General features: G+C 52.2%; 1 protein-coding gene across 2 annotated transcripts in view; it reads right to left on the bottom strand.

The window, feature by feature from the left end:
• Positions 1–6,787: 6,787 nt before the first annotated feature.
• LOXHD1 (lipoxygenase homology PLAT domains 1) overlaps positions 6,788–16,788 on the bottom strand; it is a 208,644-nt gene continuing 198,643 nt past the window's right edge. For both annotated transcript variants that reach the window (XM_060170427.1, XM_060170428.1), the window contains one exon: positions 6,788–8,708. In XM_060170427.1, coding sequence (XP_060026410.1) covers positions 8,228–8,708 — 481 coding nt within the window. In that variant the 3' untranslated portion in view covers positions 6,788–8,227. The remainder of the gene's footprint in view (positions 8,709–16,788) is intronic.

Below are 16,788 nucleotides of genomic sequence, written 5' to 3'. Positions count from 1 at the left end.
ACCCTCCACATGAGGCCCCTGGGACGGTGCTGATTGGGAAGGGAGTGGAGGCCCAGATTCACCACGCTGCCAGGCCAGGCTTGTAAGAGTGGCTGGGCCGTGCAGGGTGCCTAAGCCCCAACTTTGCTCTGGCTGGACTGTGGGTCCCATTCCCTGGGCCTCCGGCCTGCTGCCTGCCCAGCTTCCCCTCTGCCTCCACCCTGGAGCCGTGCTTACCTGCTTTCTGTGAAGGCAGCCTGTGGAGTTGCCCACTGGTGCATAACCACCACACTGCCGGGTCTGGCGGACGCTGCCCCTTGGCAGGGGGCCTGGCGGACGCTGCCCCTTGGCAGGGCTCCTGGACAGACATGCCTTATGCTGCTCTGTGGGGTCGGAGTGGGAAGTGCCCTTTGCCCTGGCTGGCCTGTCCCCCGCCCTTCCTCACCCCAGCCTTCCCCTTCCCCAGCCCCACCCCTGGCCTTGTCAGTGGCTCATGTCTCAGCTCTGGAGCCAGCGACACCAGGCCCTCGAGGGGGTAATTTGGTTGCCCCTGGTAAGTGAAAGGATTATCCTCAGTGTTGATTGTCCTTTTTTGTAATCCTCCTGCTGTTCTGTTCTGTTGTGCTGTGCAACATTTTGCTACATAGACTATTTTATAGCAGAAAGCTAGAAGAATATTTATTATGAATATTAAAGCAATAGTGCATCAATGAAAAGGCGGAGACATTAGGAATTGTGTAAATGCTTAGATTCACTTTTGGTGGATTTTTTGTACTTTATTTATAACTAATAAAAATGAACTGCATTGCTAACTACACCTCACTCGTGGAGGGTGCTTATTTCTGTGCACACCCAGGAAACGTCCAGAGAAAGCCGCTCACAGACCTGTGTTCATCCAGGACACGGGGCAGTGTCTGTTGTCTCCTCATCCTCTCCCTGTGCTTCACCTGTTTCCCTTCTCCCTCCCCGCCCCTTCAGCCTCCCCACTTCTCCCCCTCCCAACTCCCTCTCCCTCCTCCTCCTCTCTTATCTATTATTTTCTTTTACCTCTTTATCTCTCAAAGAATCTGTTCTATTCTGTGAAGAATCATCTCATTAACCTGTTTCCTGAACTTTATGGATCTTAAAGCGGAAAGTTCCCATTTTTGATCAATTTCAAATGTAACCGCTCGTGTTTTGAACTGGAGGCTCCTCAGTTTCTCCATAGGAGAGAAGGGATTTGACTTTTGAAAGTTGGAGTGGATTTTTTATTCCTTCCTAAGAGCCCAAAGTCAGACACTCTTTGTGGTGTCTAGAGTCTATTCTCAGAAAAGTGTGGGTCAGTGGACTGGAAGATGGCTTTCTCTCATAAACTGCAAGCAGAACCCATATTAATGAACTTTTTTTTTTTTAAGTCAGAGACTTTATTTTTCAGAACAGTTTTAGGTGTACAGAAAATTGAAAATAAAGAGAGTTCCCATATGTTCTCTCATGGCCACCCAGTTTCCCCTGTAATTAACATCTTGCCTTGGTTAGATGCATTTGCTAGAGTGGAGGGGCCGATATTGATACATTATTATTAACTAAAGTCCATGGTTTTCGTTAGGTTAATGAATGTTCAGAATCCCCAGTTCTCCTTCGAGTGAGATGATCCAAAATGCTGTCTGTTGTTTTCCACCCACTTCCACCTGTGTCTCTTCCTTCAGGAACCATAGCTTCTTAGTCCTTGCCCCGCCACTAGCCAGCCATGTGGACACTCCCCGTCCCCGGTTTGCCAAATGTAAGCATGAGGATGGCAGACCAGGCTCCTTCCCCCAACATCTCCCCGGACTACCTCTGTTGTCCTTGTCTACTTAATCTCTGTTGGGTCCTGGCCTTCTGGGGCTGGGGGAGTGGCTCTCTTTCCTCGGATTTTTTGCCCATCCAACACGTGGGCCAACGGGCAGCCTTGCGAGTCTCCACCCCTCTCCCACCTCCTATCTCAGTGCCCAGGAGGACAGACTTCTCAGAAATCACCCAAGCTCTGCCCGTGACGCGTAGTCTCCATAACCCTCAGGGGGTCGAGGAGGACAGAGACCAGCTGTGATTGTCAGGGCTCTGCAGGGAAACAGAACCAATGGGATTGATATGATATATATTATATACCATATGTATATTATATATGTGGAGATTTATTTTGAGGAAGAATGGGCTCACATGATTCTGGAGGCTGAGCTGTCCCATGATCTGCCCTCTGCAAGCTGGAGACCCAGTACAGCAAACAGTATAATTCAGTCTGAGTCCAGAAGGCCTGAGAGCTAGGGAACGGTGGGGAAAATCCCAGTCCCACTGGTAGGAGGAGACCGATGTCCAGCTCAAGCAGACAGGCAGGAAGGGGATACTTTCTCCATTCCTCTGCTTTTGGCTCTATCCAGACCCTCCAGGTATTAGATGAGGCCCACGCACACAGGGGAGGGCTGGTTACTTTACTGAGTCCAGCAGTTCAAATGCTCATCTCACCTGAAACACCCTCAAAGACACACCCAGAAATCATGTTTAATCTGGGCGCCCCGTGGCCAGTCAAGGTGACCCAGCAAGTTAACCTGCACCTTGTCCTCGCCTCACTCCCAGGCCTCCCCAGCTGCTGCACCCCAGCAGACACTGCGTGGCCCCAAGATGACACCTGGCCTCTGGCCCTTTCTTCTCCCCCACACTCTCCATTACCTGGAGGCAGAAAACCAGAGCCTTCCCCGCCAGGCACTGTCCTTTCCGCACTCCCCTTTGCCCTGCACGTAGCCTCACCTGCAAGCAGGGTTCCTTCCCGCGGGGCCTGCACTTCTTGAGCACTTTCTGTCCCAGAACCCTCCCTGCCCCCAACCAGCCACAGCTGAAGTTCTTCCACCTTTACATACCTCGAGCTTCCAGCTAACATTTCATTTGAGGAGAACCCCTGCCCTTGGACTTCCTGTGGCACCTGTTAGCTGTGTGACTTTGGGCAAGTTACTTACACTCTCTGTGCTTCTGTTTCTTCATCTATGAAGTGGGGATAACAATAGCACCTGCCTCATAGGTCTTTCTGAGGATTTAATGAGCTCACGTGTGTAAGGCACTGTCTGGAATATCGTCAGCACTCTATAAATATTAGCCATGTAGACGATGGTGATGGTGATGTTGTTTTGTTTTTTGTTAAATCCCTGCCTTCCATAGTATTTCTCCTCTTGTCCTTCTCTCCGTCTCCTTTTCCTGGAGAGTTTCCCAGGCCCCATCCATGTCTGCTCTTCCCCTCTGGCCATTCCACGCCATGGTCAGCCACTGGTAATTGTCTATCCAGTAGGAGGGCTGGTGACTGAGGCCTCAACACCAAGACACCAGGAATCGCTGCTCCATTAAAAGTCTTTTCCACGTTCAGCTGGAGATTCTAGAAGAAAAGCCACATTGAGTCCTCAAGGCTGGAAGCATCTTCCCTCCAGCTCATTAGCAACACTGCCTCCCACCCCCTCCACCATCCCAGGGTCCAAAGTTCCCCTTTTAAATTTGGGGTAAAATGTTCTTTCCTCCCTTAAAAAGTCATTCACTCAGGCCCATCATGTCAAATCTCGTCTCCTCTAGGCTCCGCTACTCCCTTTGTCCAGGGCTGAGGTCCCCCACCTGTCCCTGGAAGCTTTATCTTGCCCTCACTCAGGGCATTTGGTGTCTGTGGGTGAGTGATGCTTGGTGCTGCGCTCTGTCAAGGGGCTGGGACTAATGGGGGCACCTGCTCAGGACAGACACACAACACCAAGGGTCCTCAGGAAGTGGGGCACCCGTAGGACTTCTGACCTCATGCCATTGGAGCCCACGTAATCAGAATTCAAGAAGGGGTGTATCTGAACTGGGCTGAGTGTACTTATATCAAAATCTTGGAGGAAAAGTGTTGTTCAGCCAAAGAGCTGAGAAAATAAGATGGAAGGCTTTTGTGTAACCTGCTTAAGAGCAAGTGTTTCTTAGACGCTGGTGCAACAGCTCCTGTGTAAGTAGCTTGTGCTAACTGCGAATGAGTCTTTTTTCTTTAATGTGGACCTCCGGGATATTTATTTGGAAGTACTTTGTTTGTATTTGTAGCATTACATTTAAAGTTCTCTCCAAATGTTCTTTAATGCTGACTTATCTCTAAATCAAGGGAGGAAAGATCACACTGATATAAAACCTTGGCACTCAAGAAGCCATCCTTTCAAAAAATCTTTTGTTTTCTTCACCCAGAGCCCTGGTGAGGGGGTTGGTCTTGGCTGGAGGAGAGGTGGCATCCAGGGCCACCTGCCATGGTTGACCACCCCAGTGATGACCAGGGGCCATGTCGGCAGCAGGGGCCTTAGGGTGAGAGGGGTTCAGGAGGGACCTTCCCAAGAGAAGGGTATGTCATCATCTTCCCCATGGCTGGTTGCTGGGTCTCAGCCTTGGAATTCGGACTGTTGGGGTACAGAGCTTTGTGGGGGCTTTGGGTAGAAGATTGTCTTTCTTCTAGGGCCAGGGCTGAGGGTGAGGCAAGAGAGATGCCCTGGGTGCAATGTTTAAGGAAGCCCCAGCTTCGGGTACCAGCCCTGGCTTTGCACAAGCCTGAGGTCTAGCGCCTCCCTCAAGTTTGCACCCTGGGCGCCCTGCTTGTTCCTCCCAATCCCAGCTTTCCTTTCTGCCCTGCCAAAAGGGGGATTCCTGTGCCGGCTTGCAAGGAACAGGCAGGAATTGAGAGGTAAAGCCCAGCCCAGAGGCAGACGGGGTGAGATTTTGAGCGAGCCCTCCCCTGGGGGCTTCTCACGGGTGTCTGGAACCCCTTCCTCAGTGCAGAGGGCAGGCTCGGGGGCAGCAGAAGGTGGGAGCAGAGGGCAGCAGGGACTCCTCCTTTCTCTACCCTTCTCCCCAACACCCTGGTAAGTGGGTGTCCCTCGACCTTTGCCCGCAGCCTGGGTGGAGGAAGGAGAAGCGTAGGGCCCCAAGGGAAGGCAGTGCCAGCGCAGAGACGCAGGGCTGTGGGGATGGGACCTGACACACGTGGATTCTGCAAGACCCCCCGCTCCACCGATGTGCATGTCTCCCCCACCTCCGCAGAGTGTGAAGGGCGTCCAACAGCCGAGTGCAAGTGCAGCTTTGCCCCTGTGGGACCCTTGGTCAGTCAGAGGCCTGCTCTGGTCCTCAGTTCCCGCCGCTACAAAGCAGGGAGGCTAGACTGGTCTGGTCTGTTTTTTGTCGTTGTTGTTTGTTTGTTTGCTTTAGTGTCCACACCTAAGTGATGATATACCATATTTGTTTGCTCTGTCTGACTTTTTTTTACTGACCATTATACCCTCCAAGCCTGGGGCCTCAGAACAGGGTGGGAGGGAGGGGTGGACGGTGGTGAGGAGACTTAAGAGCACAGGAACAGCCCCAGAGGAGGCACAGCAGAGGGTATGGTGGGTGTGGCCTTGCTGGAGGGTAACATGCTGGACGCAGATCTGTGGGCAACCGGCCCAGGTCCCGAGAACTTGGGGAACGAGGCAGGTGGAGGGGTGCCCTGTGTGAGATGAAGTGCACCCGGATGAACGGAAGGCATAACAGTTTCGAAGGGGCTTTCACAGCAGTAGTTTCATCTGATCTTAACAAGTCCCCTGAGGGGAAGCAGAGGAGGCAGGGAAGGTAAGGGATGGAAAGAAAGTTGACTCAGGTCATGGGGTATGTCCCCAAACCAGACCCGCCCTATCCCAGTAAGAGTGAGCCAACATTGATTGAGCACATCAGCAACTGACAAAACAAGGGGCTTTTCCCATCCAAACTTGGCTGGTTCCACAAGACAATAGATGATGCATTCCATAGTGAGACTGAGTGGCACTTGCCAGAGGACACGGCAGAATGCGATTTTAACTTTGAGCTGAGCCTCGTCCTCCAGGTATGACAGAGGATGGAGAGCCTGAGAAAGGGGCCATGGATACGAGGACAGGATTTTCAGAAAGTGCTGAGGGTGGGCTGGGAGTATCCCTCCCTTCCTCCCTCCCTCCCTTCCTTTCTTCCTTCCTCCCTTCCTTCCTTCCATTTGGCTGCCCTTTGCCCAAGGCTAGTGACTGGGGTTTCAGTGGGGCTATTTGGAGAAAGGGATGTGTCCAGAGAAATCGTGGGGATGAGGGATGGGCTGACCGGCCACTGATGGCAGAGACAAGTGGCCTGAATGCCCAGAGTTTGTCAGAGCAAAGGATGCCAGAAGACATCCTATTGGGTGTCTTAGATCCTAAGCAAGACAGGGTGGGGGTGGTGGGGGTGGTGAAGGGCCTGAGATAGAACCCACACAAGTGCTCATGGGAGGAAGGCTCCAAACAGCTGCCAGTCCAGAAAGGACACTGACCACAGTAGCGCCCCCAACAGGAAGCTGTCCTCGTCACCTCTCTTCCCTGCCCCCCAGGGGTGGGAAACCGGGGTCAGCTAGAGCGGGGAGCAGGGGTAAAAGGGCAAGGTGGGGACGAGAGGTGAGGCTGACCCCACACTCATACACACATACACACCTGTGTGCACATCGACACACCCACACGCTCGCTCTTCACTCACTCTCGTTACCACTTGTGATAGGACTGAACTGGGGGACGGGAGGAGGCTCAACTCTGAGTGGAATGTTTTGGCCTTTGTATTGGAGCCACACATTTAAATTACAGAACTGAGATGGACTTTGTGACTTTAAAGTGGTTGTTGGACGTTTTATTACCTATGAGAGTCCAGAAGAGTTATGAGGCTTGCCTTAATTTTCATCCAGGGACAAGGGAAGAACCGGCTCCAGAAAAAGATACAAATAAAGCTATTTAATGATTACTTCTCTCCCACCCCACCCCAGCCCCCTTAAGTCCTGCTTGTTTAACATGATGGACAAACCCTTCAGTGCAGGCGCTGAATTAACTGTCTGCATTTTAACTCACGTAATCCTCATAGTAGCCTACAAGGTTGGTATTATCATTCTTCCTATTTGATAGATGAGGAAACTGAGGCCTGAGAGATGAGGCAATGTGCTCAAGCTCTCCCAGCAGGGAAAAGGAAGAGCTGGGACTCAAGACTGCTTCTTGCTGCCTCCGGGCCTGTGCTTACTGCCACAGCCTCTCTCCAAGGGTCTCCGAGAGCTCAGAGCCATGAAGCCTCGCCAAGTTTACACCTGTCTGGGCTGGAGGGTCCACGGTGACACAGCAGAAATCCTGGTACTGGGTACCTCCTACAGGAAGACTTCCTGGCCTGATGCACCTTTCTGCTCAGTCCCACCCCTGCCTCCGCAGGAAAATCAGAAGTCAGGGGCTGAGTTGTACTGCACTCCAGCTGTGATTGTTGATCAGGATGTGTGTGTGTGTGTGTGTGTGTGTGTGTGTGTGTGTACGTGCACATCTGTGCATGCACGTGAATATATGGTTCTCTTGCTGCCTCTCCATCAGGGTCACATCCCCCTTGAGAGCAGAGACCACATCTTTATTTTGTTCCAATCCCTTCTCAGCTTTCAGTCCACATTGCCCACAGCGAGCCATAGTTCTAAACACCACCGATGCCCTCCTCCCCTCCAAGCCCGGGTGCAGCAGGGACCAGGCAGTTCCAGGCACTGTTCCAGGCACCTTCTTCCCCCTATTCCCCGCACCCTATCACCTGCTCAGGTCTCCGGGTCTCAACTGTGTTATCACTGGCTGGGGCAGCCAGCCGGCACTTGGCAAAGCGTCCTCTGTAAAGTGACAGAAAGACTCATGTACCTGTTCACAGGGTCATAAATCCTTCCAGCTAAAATTCTTCCTCCTGATGTTTTTCTCTGTTTGCCCCTGGATTTATTGAAACTGGGAAAAATGATGCATATCTAAGTGAGCAGATGCCCAGATGAGTCCTTTGCAGGGTGTGGTTGGTAATAATTTAATTAGCCCAGCTTTTCTGGGAAAATAGTGTTAATTAGTTTTTGCTTAAAATACATCATCTTGATGGCCTCTTCTTCCCCACTTCTATCCCCTGGGTGAAGCCCCAATTTCCCATCCACACCTGGCAGCAAGCTTCAGCCTGGTCACTGCTATTATTGAAAAAGAAAATGCAAAAAGTTATTTTTGTGCAGCAACGGATTACGACACAGGTTGATGGATTCATCTGGATCCAGGAGACCCGAGAGGGTGTAGGACCCCACAAGCCGTTGCCCACAATGGCCTCTGAAGGACCATGGAGCTCTGGCCCCCAGTCCCAGCTCCAGGAGGCTTTCGGGAAAGGACTGCTGAAAGCCAGGGTGGGGGGTAGCGGGTGTGGTTGGGACAAGTTGGTGGGAAGGGGGAGCGAGGGCCTCTAGCCCTCATACGGAAGGGAAGAGGTCTCTCCAGGTGAGCCCGTCGCCCCGCTTCTGGTCCAGCCACCTGCCGCAGGTGAAGATGGTGGCCACGCCGGTGCTGGTGTTGGTGACCTCCACCTTCTCCACCAGCCAGCCGGAGCTGTAGCCGCTGCTGTCGTGCTCCAGCCGCACCTTGCGCAGCTCGCCCAGCTCCAGCGTCTCCAGGAAGAAGTGGTCGGTGCTGCCCCTCTCGAACAGGTTGCGCATCTTCTGCTTCAGCTCCCGCTTGCCCGTGTCGCCGTTGGCCCCAAAGATGGTCACGAAGACGTTGGCATCGGTGCCCGCCCCTGGCTCATAGCCCGTCGTCACGATGACCTCATACTTGACCAGCACCAGGCTCTGGACCTTGCTGGCGAAGCTCTCCGTGGTCTTGGTGACCTCGAAAACCTTGAAGTACTTCCTCTTCCTCTTGAGGGGGATGAGGCAGTCGCAGTTGAAGAAGTACCTGGAAGCGGGGGGAGTCGGGGAGGTTAGTGCACACCAGCCAAGGCTCACGCCCTCCCCCAGGACCCTGGGCATCTACAAGTGGTTCCTCCCTAGGTGACAGGATCTTAGGGCGGGAAGTGTCTGCATTAAAATGTGAAGATGGGTCTCGTTTATCTGAAAGTTGACAGGGAGTGACATCTTCATAATTTTAGTTGCTCCTTGATTTTCCTTTTCCTTTTCCCCTCACACTCCACATCCGATCCACCAGCAATTCCCATTGACCCCATCTTCACAATAGGCCCAGAATCAGCCCACTTGAAAAAGTATGCGCTATCTCACTCCCCGCCCTGCTGCCCCTCTCACCCAAGTCACCACCACCTTTGACCTGGAACGTGTCAGCCTCCTAACTGGTCTGCCTGCTTCTCGCTACTTATCGTGACTCCTCTCCACAGCATCCAAGTGACCCTGTGGAGATGTAAGCCCAAGAATGTCGTCCTTCTGCTCAGAACCCTCCACCGGCTTCCCAGAATAAATAAAAATCACCACCTTACAAAGGCCTGCAAGACCTTACATGATCCGACCCTCCTCCCAGCGTTTACCTTTCTGACTTGCTGTCTGCCTTTCTCTAAGCTCATTCCACGCCAACCAGGCTGATCCTCTTGCCCCTTCAAAGGGACTGATGAATGATTTTACCCAGTGTTGTCACCTTCAGAGGCGCTATGGGATCCAGAGCAACGATCTCAGGCAAAGCCAAGTGGAAAAGTAGCTATGAAATGTGTGCTCCCAAAACCCTCGCACTTGGCTGAGTTGAACTATGAGTGTGTGTGTGTGTTGCACGTGCATACACATACACGCATGTGCTCATGGACAACATAGTACAAAGGGGTGCAAAGTACTTCAGTACAAAGTATTGAAGAAGCTACCACAAACAGAAGCAAGTCCAGGGCCAAGAGAAATGGTCTTGGACCAAAAAGTCCCTTCTTTACACCCTCCCCCCGCCACAATGTTAGCCTCTGGGTAATGACAGTGAGTCCAATAATTACCAAGAAAGAAGTCAGAGGGCACAGTGAGAAAACACTGCATAGGGTGTAAGGGGGCCTGGGGTCTGCCCCAGTCCTGCCACCTACTACCTATGTGACTTTGATTTTCCCATTGGCAGTGTTAGAGGTTTGGACTGAACAACTGCCATGGTTTTTTTCCCATCCAAATCGCTTTGGAAATAACAGCTTAGGAAATAAGCAATCCTGGCACTGGCTAATGATTTCAGGAACACAGCCCTGAAAGGGCGTGCCCAGTGGTGCAAAATCAATTTTTAGATGAAAATACATAACAGTAAAAAGAACTTGGTTTTCTGCTTGCTCACTAAATGCCTGGACTTTGCATTCGTGCATCTCATCAACTCCCACAACAACCCTGAGTCATACGTAGACTTCGTCTTCCCATTTCACAGAAAGGAAATGAAGGCTTGGAGAAGAGAAGTCACTGCACAAGTTGACACAGAGCTGGGGCCCAGAGACAGCCTGCCTGGCCACTGACGAGCCAGCCATTTAAAGACACTTCACAAGAAATCATTACTCTGTCTTGAGATCTCTCTGCCCCCAACTCGTCACTTGATAAATCTAGATTGTTGTTACATACCATACTTTCTAAGAGGGAGATATAATCGCATTCTTTGCTTAAACATTCACTTAAAATGTATTTCTTTATGCAAATGCCCACTAATATACATAATTCTATATAAATGCAAAAATCCTGTGATCATATGGGTGTTCTTCTAAATGCATTCTTTTTCTTTTCCTTTTTGCTTGGCTCTATCTCCTTTTTCTCTTTCCGTACCCCTCCTGCATCTCGCCTTCACCTCAGATAACCCATGTAACAGCTGTAGATGTATCTTGCCAAATTTCCCTCCATTTCACCCAACCCTGCACAGACCCACATAGACACAGACACATTCGGGACATCAGTGTTCCCTTTACAAAATGGCAGCATATAATGCATTCTTTCCCATATCTTACTTTTCTCACTCAACAATACTTCCTGGGAATTGATCCAAGTCTTCTGGTGCATATTTAAATCTTTCTTTTTTTTTTTAAATAAATTTATTTATTTATTTTTGGCTGCGTTGGGTCTTCGTTGCTGCACTCGGGCTTTCTCTAGTTGCAGTGAGTGGGGTCTATGCCTCATGGCAGTGCGTGGGCTTCTCACTGCAGTGACTTCTCGTTGAGAAGCACAAGCTCTAGGCACGTGGGCTTTGGCAATTGTGTCTCACAGGCTCCAGAGCGCAGGCTCAGTAGTTGTGGTGCACAGGCTTTGTTGCTCCGCGGCATGCGGGATCTTCCCAGACCAGGGCTCGAACCTGTGTCCCCTGCATTGGCAAGCAGATTCTTTTTTTTTTTTTTTTTTTTTTGCTGTATGTGGGCCTCTCACTGTTGTGGCCTCTCCCATTGCGGAGCACAGGCTCCGAACGCGCAGGCTCAGCGGCCATGGCTCACAGGCCCAGCCGCTCTGCGGCATGTGGGATCTTCCCGGTCCGGGGCACGAACCCGTGTCCCCTGCATCGGCAGGCGGACTCTCAACCACTGCGCCACCAGGGAAGCCCAGCAGGCAGGTTCTTAACCACTGCACCACCAGGGAAACCTAATTTGTTGTTTTTAATGGCTGAAAAATATTCACTGGTGTAGTTATAAGGAAATGTTTCCTAATAGACGTAATTATAAGATCACCAAAATGTGGGACCTCAGGGCTTTGTGGAGTTAAGACTCCAGCTGCAGAAGAACATGCCAGGCTGTTCCCACTGGCAATGGGGGTAGGGTCACGGGCGACAATAAAGGCAAGGCAGAGAATAACAAACAAAAACATGAACATGCTAAAAAAACCAAGTAGAATATGATCACACTTCTGTGAACAGTGTGTGTGTGTGAGACATTAGCAATATGCCAGAGAGAACAGGGTCACCAAATGCTCAAGATGGCCATCTCTGATGGGTGGGGCTTTAGAGAATTTTTACTTTGTTTTACACACTTTTTTTGCCTTATTTGAATTTTAAAATGATTATGTATTATATATGATAATGGGATAAAACAACGATTCCACTTTGGGTTTTAAAAAAAGAAACAAAAGCCTCTCTGTGTGTCCTTCCACCGAGGTCCTGAGGATATTAGTGACGAAACAGAGCTGGTCAGAAACGCTGAAGAAGAAGAGTCAGGACTGGAATCAGTTGGAACATAAAAATTTGAGATTGTTGTGTTTATGAGATTAAATTAATTTGTATTTCATGGAAATCCAAATATTATGGTCCAACATGCTGGTTAGAAAGGACATGTGGATCCATATACAGTGCTAGTTAAGTGGTCTTTACACAGTAGAATTTAAATGTGTTCTAGAATGGTGACACGAAAATAGCCACAATGATGGAACACCCCTGTACTGTCCCCTCTCTGTATAGAGGTGATATTTTGTTGGGGGGAGGTTCTCATACACCAGGAATCACAGGCTTGAGACCAGCGCAGGTAGGTAGGCTAGAGTATGACTTCTGAGAGCCCTCCAGGCTGGAACCCCTGCCATCCTTCCCCTCCCACCAGACTTTAGAGGGCATCCAGCTCTCTTCCCTGAGAGGTGCTGGGTTATGGCCTGAGGCTACACGGCTGATCCGTGACAGCTCTAGCATCCGGGTGTCTGCACTCTCTGCACCCACTTCCCTTAGGGAAGATCCCCACCCCATGGACATCCCTCCTTCCCCTTCCAGCCCAAGCACCGTGCTGACAAAAGGCCACACTCTTGAGAATGTAGGAAAAGATGCTTCACTGGGAGTGGCAGATTCTTTCCACTGGATGAAAAATCCTATAACGGCCCCAGGACTGTGGGATGGGAAGTTCTTCACCCCCTTCCTCCTGACGCTAGAAGGTGCTGAGGGGTGCTGAGATCCTTAGCGCTCTCTCTGTCACAGCCAACACTGTGGATTTAAAGCTAACTCAGGTGGTGACTTACTATTGTATTGTATTGTTTTGTTTATTTGGGGCATTTGCAGAGGCGCAGTATCAGCAGCCACGCTCCTTTCCATAGGGAGACAGTTCAAGTTGCAGAAGGGGCTTTGACCTGGCCCTGGCTCGCTGGGTGAGCTGGAACTCTTCCAGACCCCTGTATCCCACCTCTCAAGTCCTTGTCAGTATTGCTCTTACAGGATTTACTGTTGTAAATTAATTGCTCTTTTCTCAAAAAGAGCAATAAATAACATTGCAATAAATAACATTGCAGCCTGAGAGGGAAGCTGCTATGAGCTGAGTTCTCTCCTCCCAAATTCACACGTTGAGGCCCCTAACCCCCAAAGTGATGGTATTTGGAGATGGGGGCTTTGGGAGGTGATCAGGTTTTGATGAGGTCCTGAGGGTGGGGACTCATGATGGGATTAGTGCCCTTATATGAAGAGGAAGAGACGCCAGATCTCCCTCTCTTTCTCTGCCATGCGAGAACACGGTGAGCTAGGAAGAGAGGCCGAGGAAGAGACGCCAGATCTCCCTCTCTTTCTCTGCCATGCGAGAACACGGTGAGCTAGGAAGAGAGGCCGAGGAAGAGACGCCAGATCTCCCTCTCTTTCTCTGCCATGCGAGAACACGGTGAGCTAGGAAGAGAGGCCGAGGAAGAGACGCCAGATCTCCCTCTCTTTCTCTGCCATGCGAGAACACGGTGAGCTAGGAAGAGAGGCCGAGGAAGAGACGCCAGATCTCCCTCTCTTTCTCTGCCATGCGAGAACACGGTGAGCTAGGAAGAGAGGCCGAGGAAGAGACGCCAGATCTCCCTCTCTTTCTCTGCCATGCGAGAACACGGTGAGCTAGGAAGAGAGGCCGAGGAAGAGACGCCAGATCTCCCTCTCTTTCTCTGCCATGCGAGAACACGTGAGCTAGGAAGAGAGGCCGAGGAAGAGACGCCAGATCTCCCTCTCTTTCTCTGCCATGCGAGAACACGTGAGCTAGGAAGAGAGGCCGAGGAAGAGACGCCAGATCTCCCTCTCTCTGCCATGCGAGAACACGGTGAGCTAGGAAGAGAGGCCGAGGAAGAGACGCCAGATCTCCCTCTCTCTGCCATGCGAGAACACGGTGAGCTAGGAAGAGAGGCCGAGGAAGAGACGCCAGATCTCCCTCTCTCTGCCATGCGAGAACACGGTGAGCTAGGAAGAGAGGCCGAGGAAGAGACGCCAGATCTCCCTCTCTTTCTCTGCCATGCGAGAACACGTGAGCTAGGAAGAGAGGCCGAGGAAGAGACGCCAGATCTCCCTCTCTTTCTCTGCCATGCGAGAACACGGTGAGCTAGGAAGAGAGGCCGAGGAAGAGACGCCAGATCTCCCTCTCTTTCTCTGCCATGCGAGAACACGGTGAGCTAGGAAGAGAGGCCGAGGAAGAGACGCCAGATCTCCCTCCCTCTCTCTGCCATGCGAGAACACGTGAGCTAGGAAGAGAGGCCGAGGAAGAGACGCCAGATCTCCCTCTCTTTCTCTGCCATGCGAGAACACGGTGAGCTAGGAAGAGAGGCCGAGGAAGAGACGCCAGATCTCCCTCTCTTTCTCTGCCATGCGAGAACACGGTGAGCTAGGAAGAGAGGCCGAGGAAGAGACGCCAGATCTCCCTCCCTCTCTCTGCCATGCGAGAACACGTGAGCTAGGAAGAGAGGCCGAGGAAGAGACGCCAGATCTCCCTCTCTTTCTCTGCCATGCGAGAACACGTGAGCTAGGAAGAGAGGCCGAGGAAGAGACGCCAGATCTCCCTCTCTTTCTCTGCCATGCGAGAACACGTGAGCTAGGAAGAGAGGCCGAGGAAGAGACGCCAGATCTCCCTCCCTCTCTCTGCCATGCGAGAACACGGTGAGCTAGGAAGAGAGGCCGAGGAAGAGACGCCAGATCTCCCTCTCTTTCTCTGCCATGCGAGAACACGTGAGCTAGGAAGAGAGGCCGAGGAAGAGACGCCAGATCTCCCTCTCTTTCTCTGCCATGCGAGAACACGGTGAGCTAGGAAGAGAGGCCGAGGAAGAGACGCCAGATCTCCCTCTCTCTGCCATGCGAGAACACGTGAGCTAGGAAGAGAGGCCGAGGAAGAGACGCCAGATCTCCCTCTCTTTCTCTGCCATGCGAGAACACGGTGAGCTAGGAAGAGAGGCCGAGGAAGAGACGCCAGATCTCCCTCTCTTTCTCTGCCATGCGAGAACACGGTGAGCTAGGAAGAGAGGCCGAGGAAGAGACGCCAGATCTCCCTCTCTTTCTCTGCCATGCGAGAACACGTGAGCTAGGAAGAGAGGCCGAGGAAGAGACGCCAGATCTCCCTCTCTTTCTCTGCCATGCGAGAACACGGTGAGCTAGGAAGAGAGGCCGAGGAAGAGACGCCAGATCTCCCTCTCTTTCTCTGCCATGCGAGAACACGGTGAGCTAGGAAGAGAGGCCGAGGAAGAGACGCCAGATCTCCCTCTCTCTGCCATGCGAGAACACGGTGAGCTAGGAAGAGAGGCCGAGGAAGAGACGCCAGATCTCCCTCTCTTTCTCTGCCATGCGAGAACACGTGAGCTAGGAAGAGAGGCCGAGGAAGAGACGCCAGATCTCCCTCTCTTTCTCTGCCATGCGAGAACACGGTGAGCTAGGAAGAGAGGCCGAGGAAGAGACGCCAGATCTCCCTCCCTCTCTCTGCCATGCGAGAACACGTGAGCTAGGAAGAGAGGCCGAGGAAGAGACGCCAGATCTCCCTCTCTTTCTCTGCCATGCGAGAACACGGTGAGCTAGGAAGAGAGGCCGAGGAAGAGACGCCAGATCTCCCTCTCTTTCTCTGCCATGCGAGAACACGGTGAGCTAGGAAGAGAGGCCGAGGAAGAGACGCCAGATCTCCCTCCCTCTCTCTGCCATGCGAGAACACGTGAGCTAGGAAGAGAGGCCGAGGAAGAGACGCCAGATCTCCCTCTCTTTCTCTGCCATGCGAGAACACGTGAGCTAGGAAGAGAGGCCGAGGAAGAGACGCCAGATCTCCCTCTCTTTCTCTGCCATGCGAGAACACGTGAGCTAGGAAGAGAGGCCGAGGAAGAGACGCCAGATCTCCCTCTCTTTCTCTGCCATGCGAGAACACGTGAGCTAGGAAGAGAGGCCGAGGAAGAGACGCCAGATCTCCCTCCCTCTCTCTGCCATGCGAGAACACGGTGAGCTAGGAAGAGAGGCCGAGGAAGAGACGCCAGATCTCCCTCTCTTTCTCTGCCATGCGAGAACACGTGAGCTAGGAAGAGAGGCCGAGGAAGAGACGCCAGATCTCCCTCTCTTTCTCTGCCATGCGAGAACACGGTGAGCTAGGAAGAGAGGCCGAGGAAGAGACGCCAGATCTCCCTCTCTCTGCCATGCGAGAACACGTGAGCTAGGAAGAGAGGCCGAGGAAGAGACGCCAGATCTCCCTCTCTTTCTCTGCCATGCGAGAACACGTGAGCTAGGAAGAGAGGCCGAGGAAGAGACGCCAGATCTCCCTCTCTCTGCCATGCGAGAACACGTGAGCTAGGAAGAGAGGCCGAGGAAGAGACGCCAGATCTCCCTCTCTTTCTCTGCCATGCGAGAACACGGTGAGCTAGGAAGAGAGGCCGAGGAAGAGACGCCAGATCTCCCTCTCTTTCTCTGCCATGCGAGAACACGGTGAGCTAGGAAGAGAGGCCGAGGAAGAGACGCCAGATCTCCCTCTCTTTCTCTGCCATGCGAGAACACGTGAGCTAGGAAGAGAGGCCGAGGAAGAGACGCCAGATCTCCCTCTCTCTGCCATGCGAGAACACGTGAGCTAGGAAGAGAGGCCGAGGAAGAGACGCCAGATCTCCCTCTCTCTGCCATGCGAGAACACGTGAGCTAGGAAGAGAGGCCGAGGAAGAGACGCCAGATCTCCCTCTCTTTCTCTGCCATGCGAGAACACGTGAGCTAGGAAGAGAGGCCGAGGAAGAGACGCCAGATCTCCCTCTCTCTGCCATGCGAGAACACGTGAGCTAGGAAGAGAGGCCGAGGAAGAGACGCCAGATCTCCCTCTCTTTCTCTGCCATGCGAGAACACGGTGAGCTAGGAAGAGAGGCCGAGGAAGAGACGCCAGATCTCCCTCTCTTTC

Source organism: Lagenorhynchus albirostris, chromosome 14 (genome assembly GCF_949774975.1).
Source record: "Lagenorhynchus albirostris chromosome 14, mLagAlb1.1, whole genome shotgun sequence".
In the NCBI taxonomy this organism is placed as follows: Eukaryota; Metazoa; Chordata; class Mammalia; order Artiodactyla; family Delphinidae; genus Lagenorhynchus; species Lagenorhynchus albirostris.
Note: the sequence above shows the minus strand (reverse complement) of the source record. Positions and strands in the feature narration are given on the sequence as shown.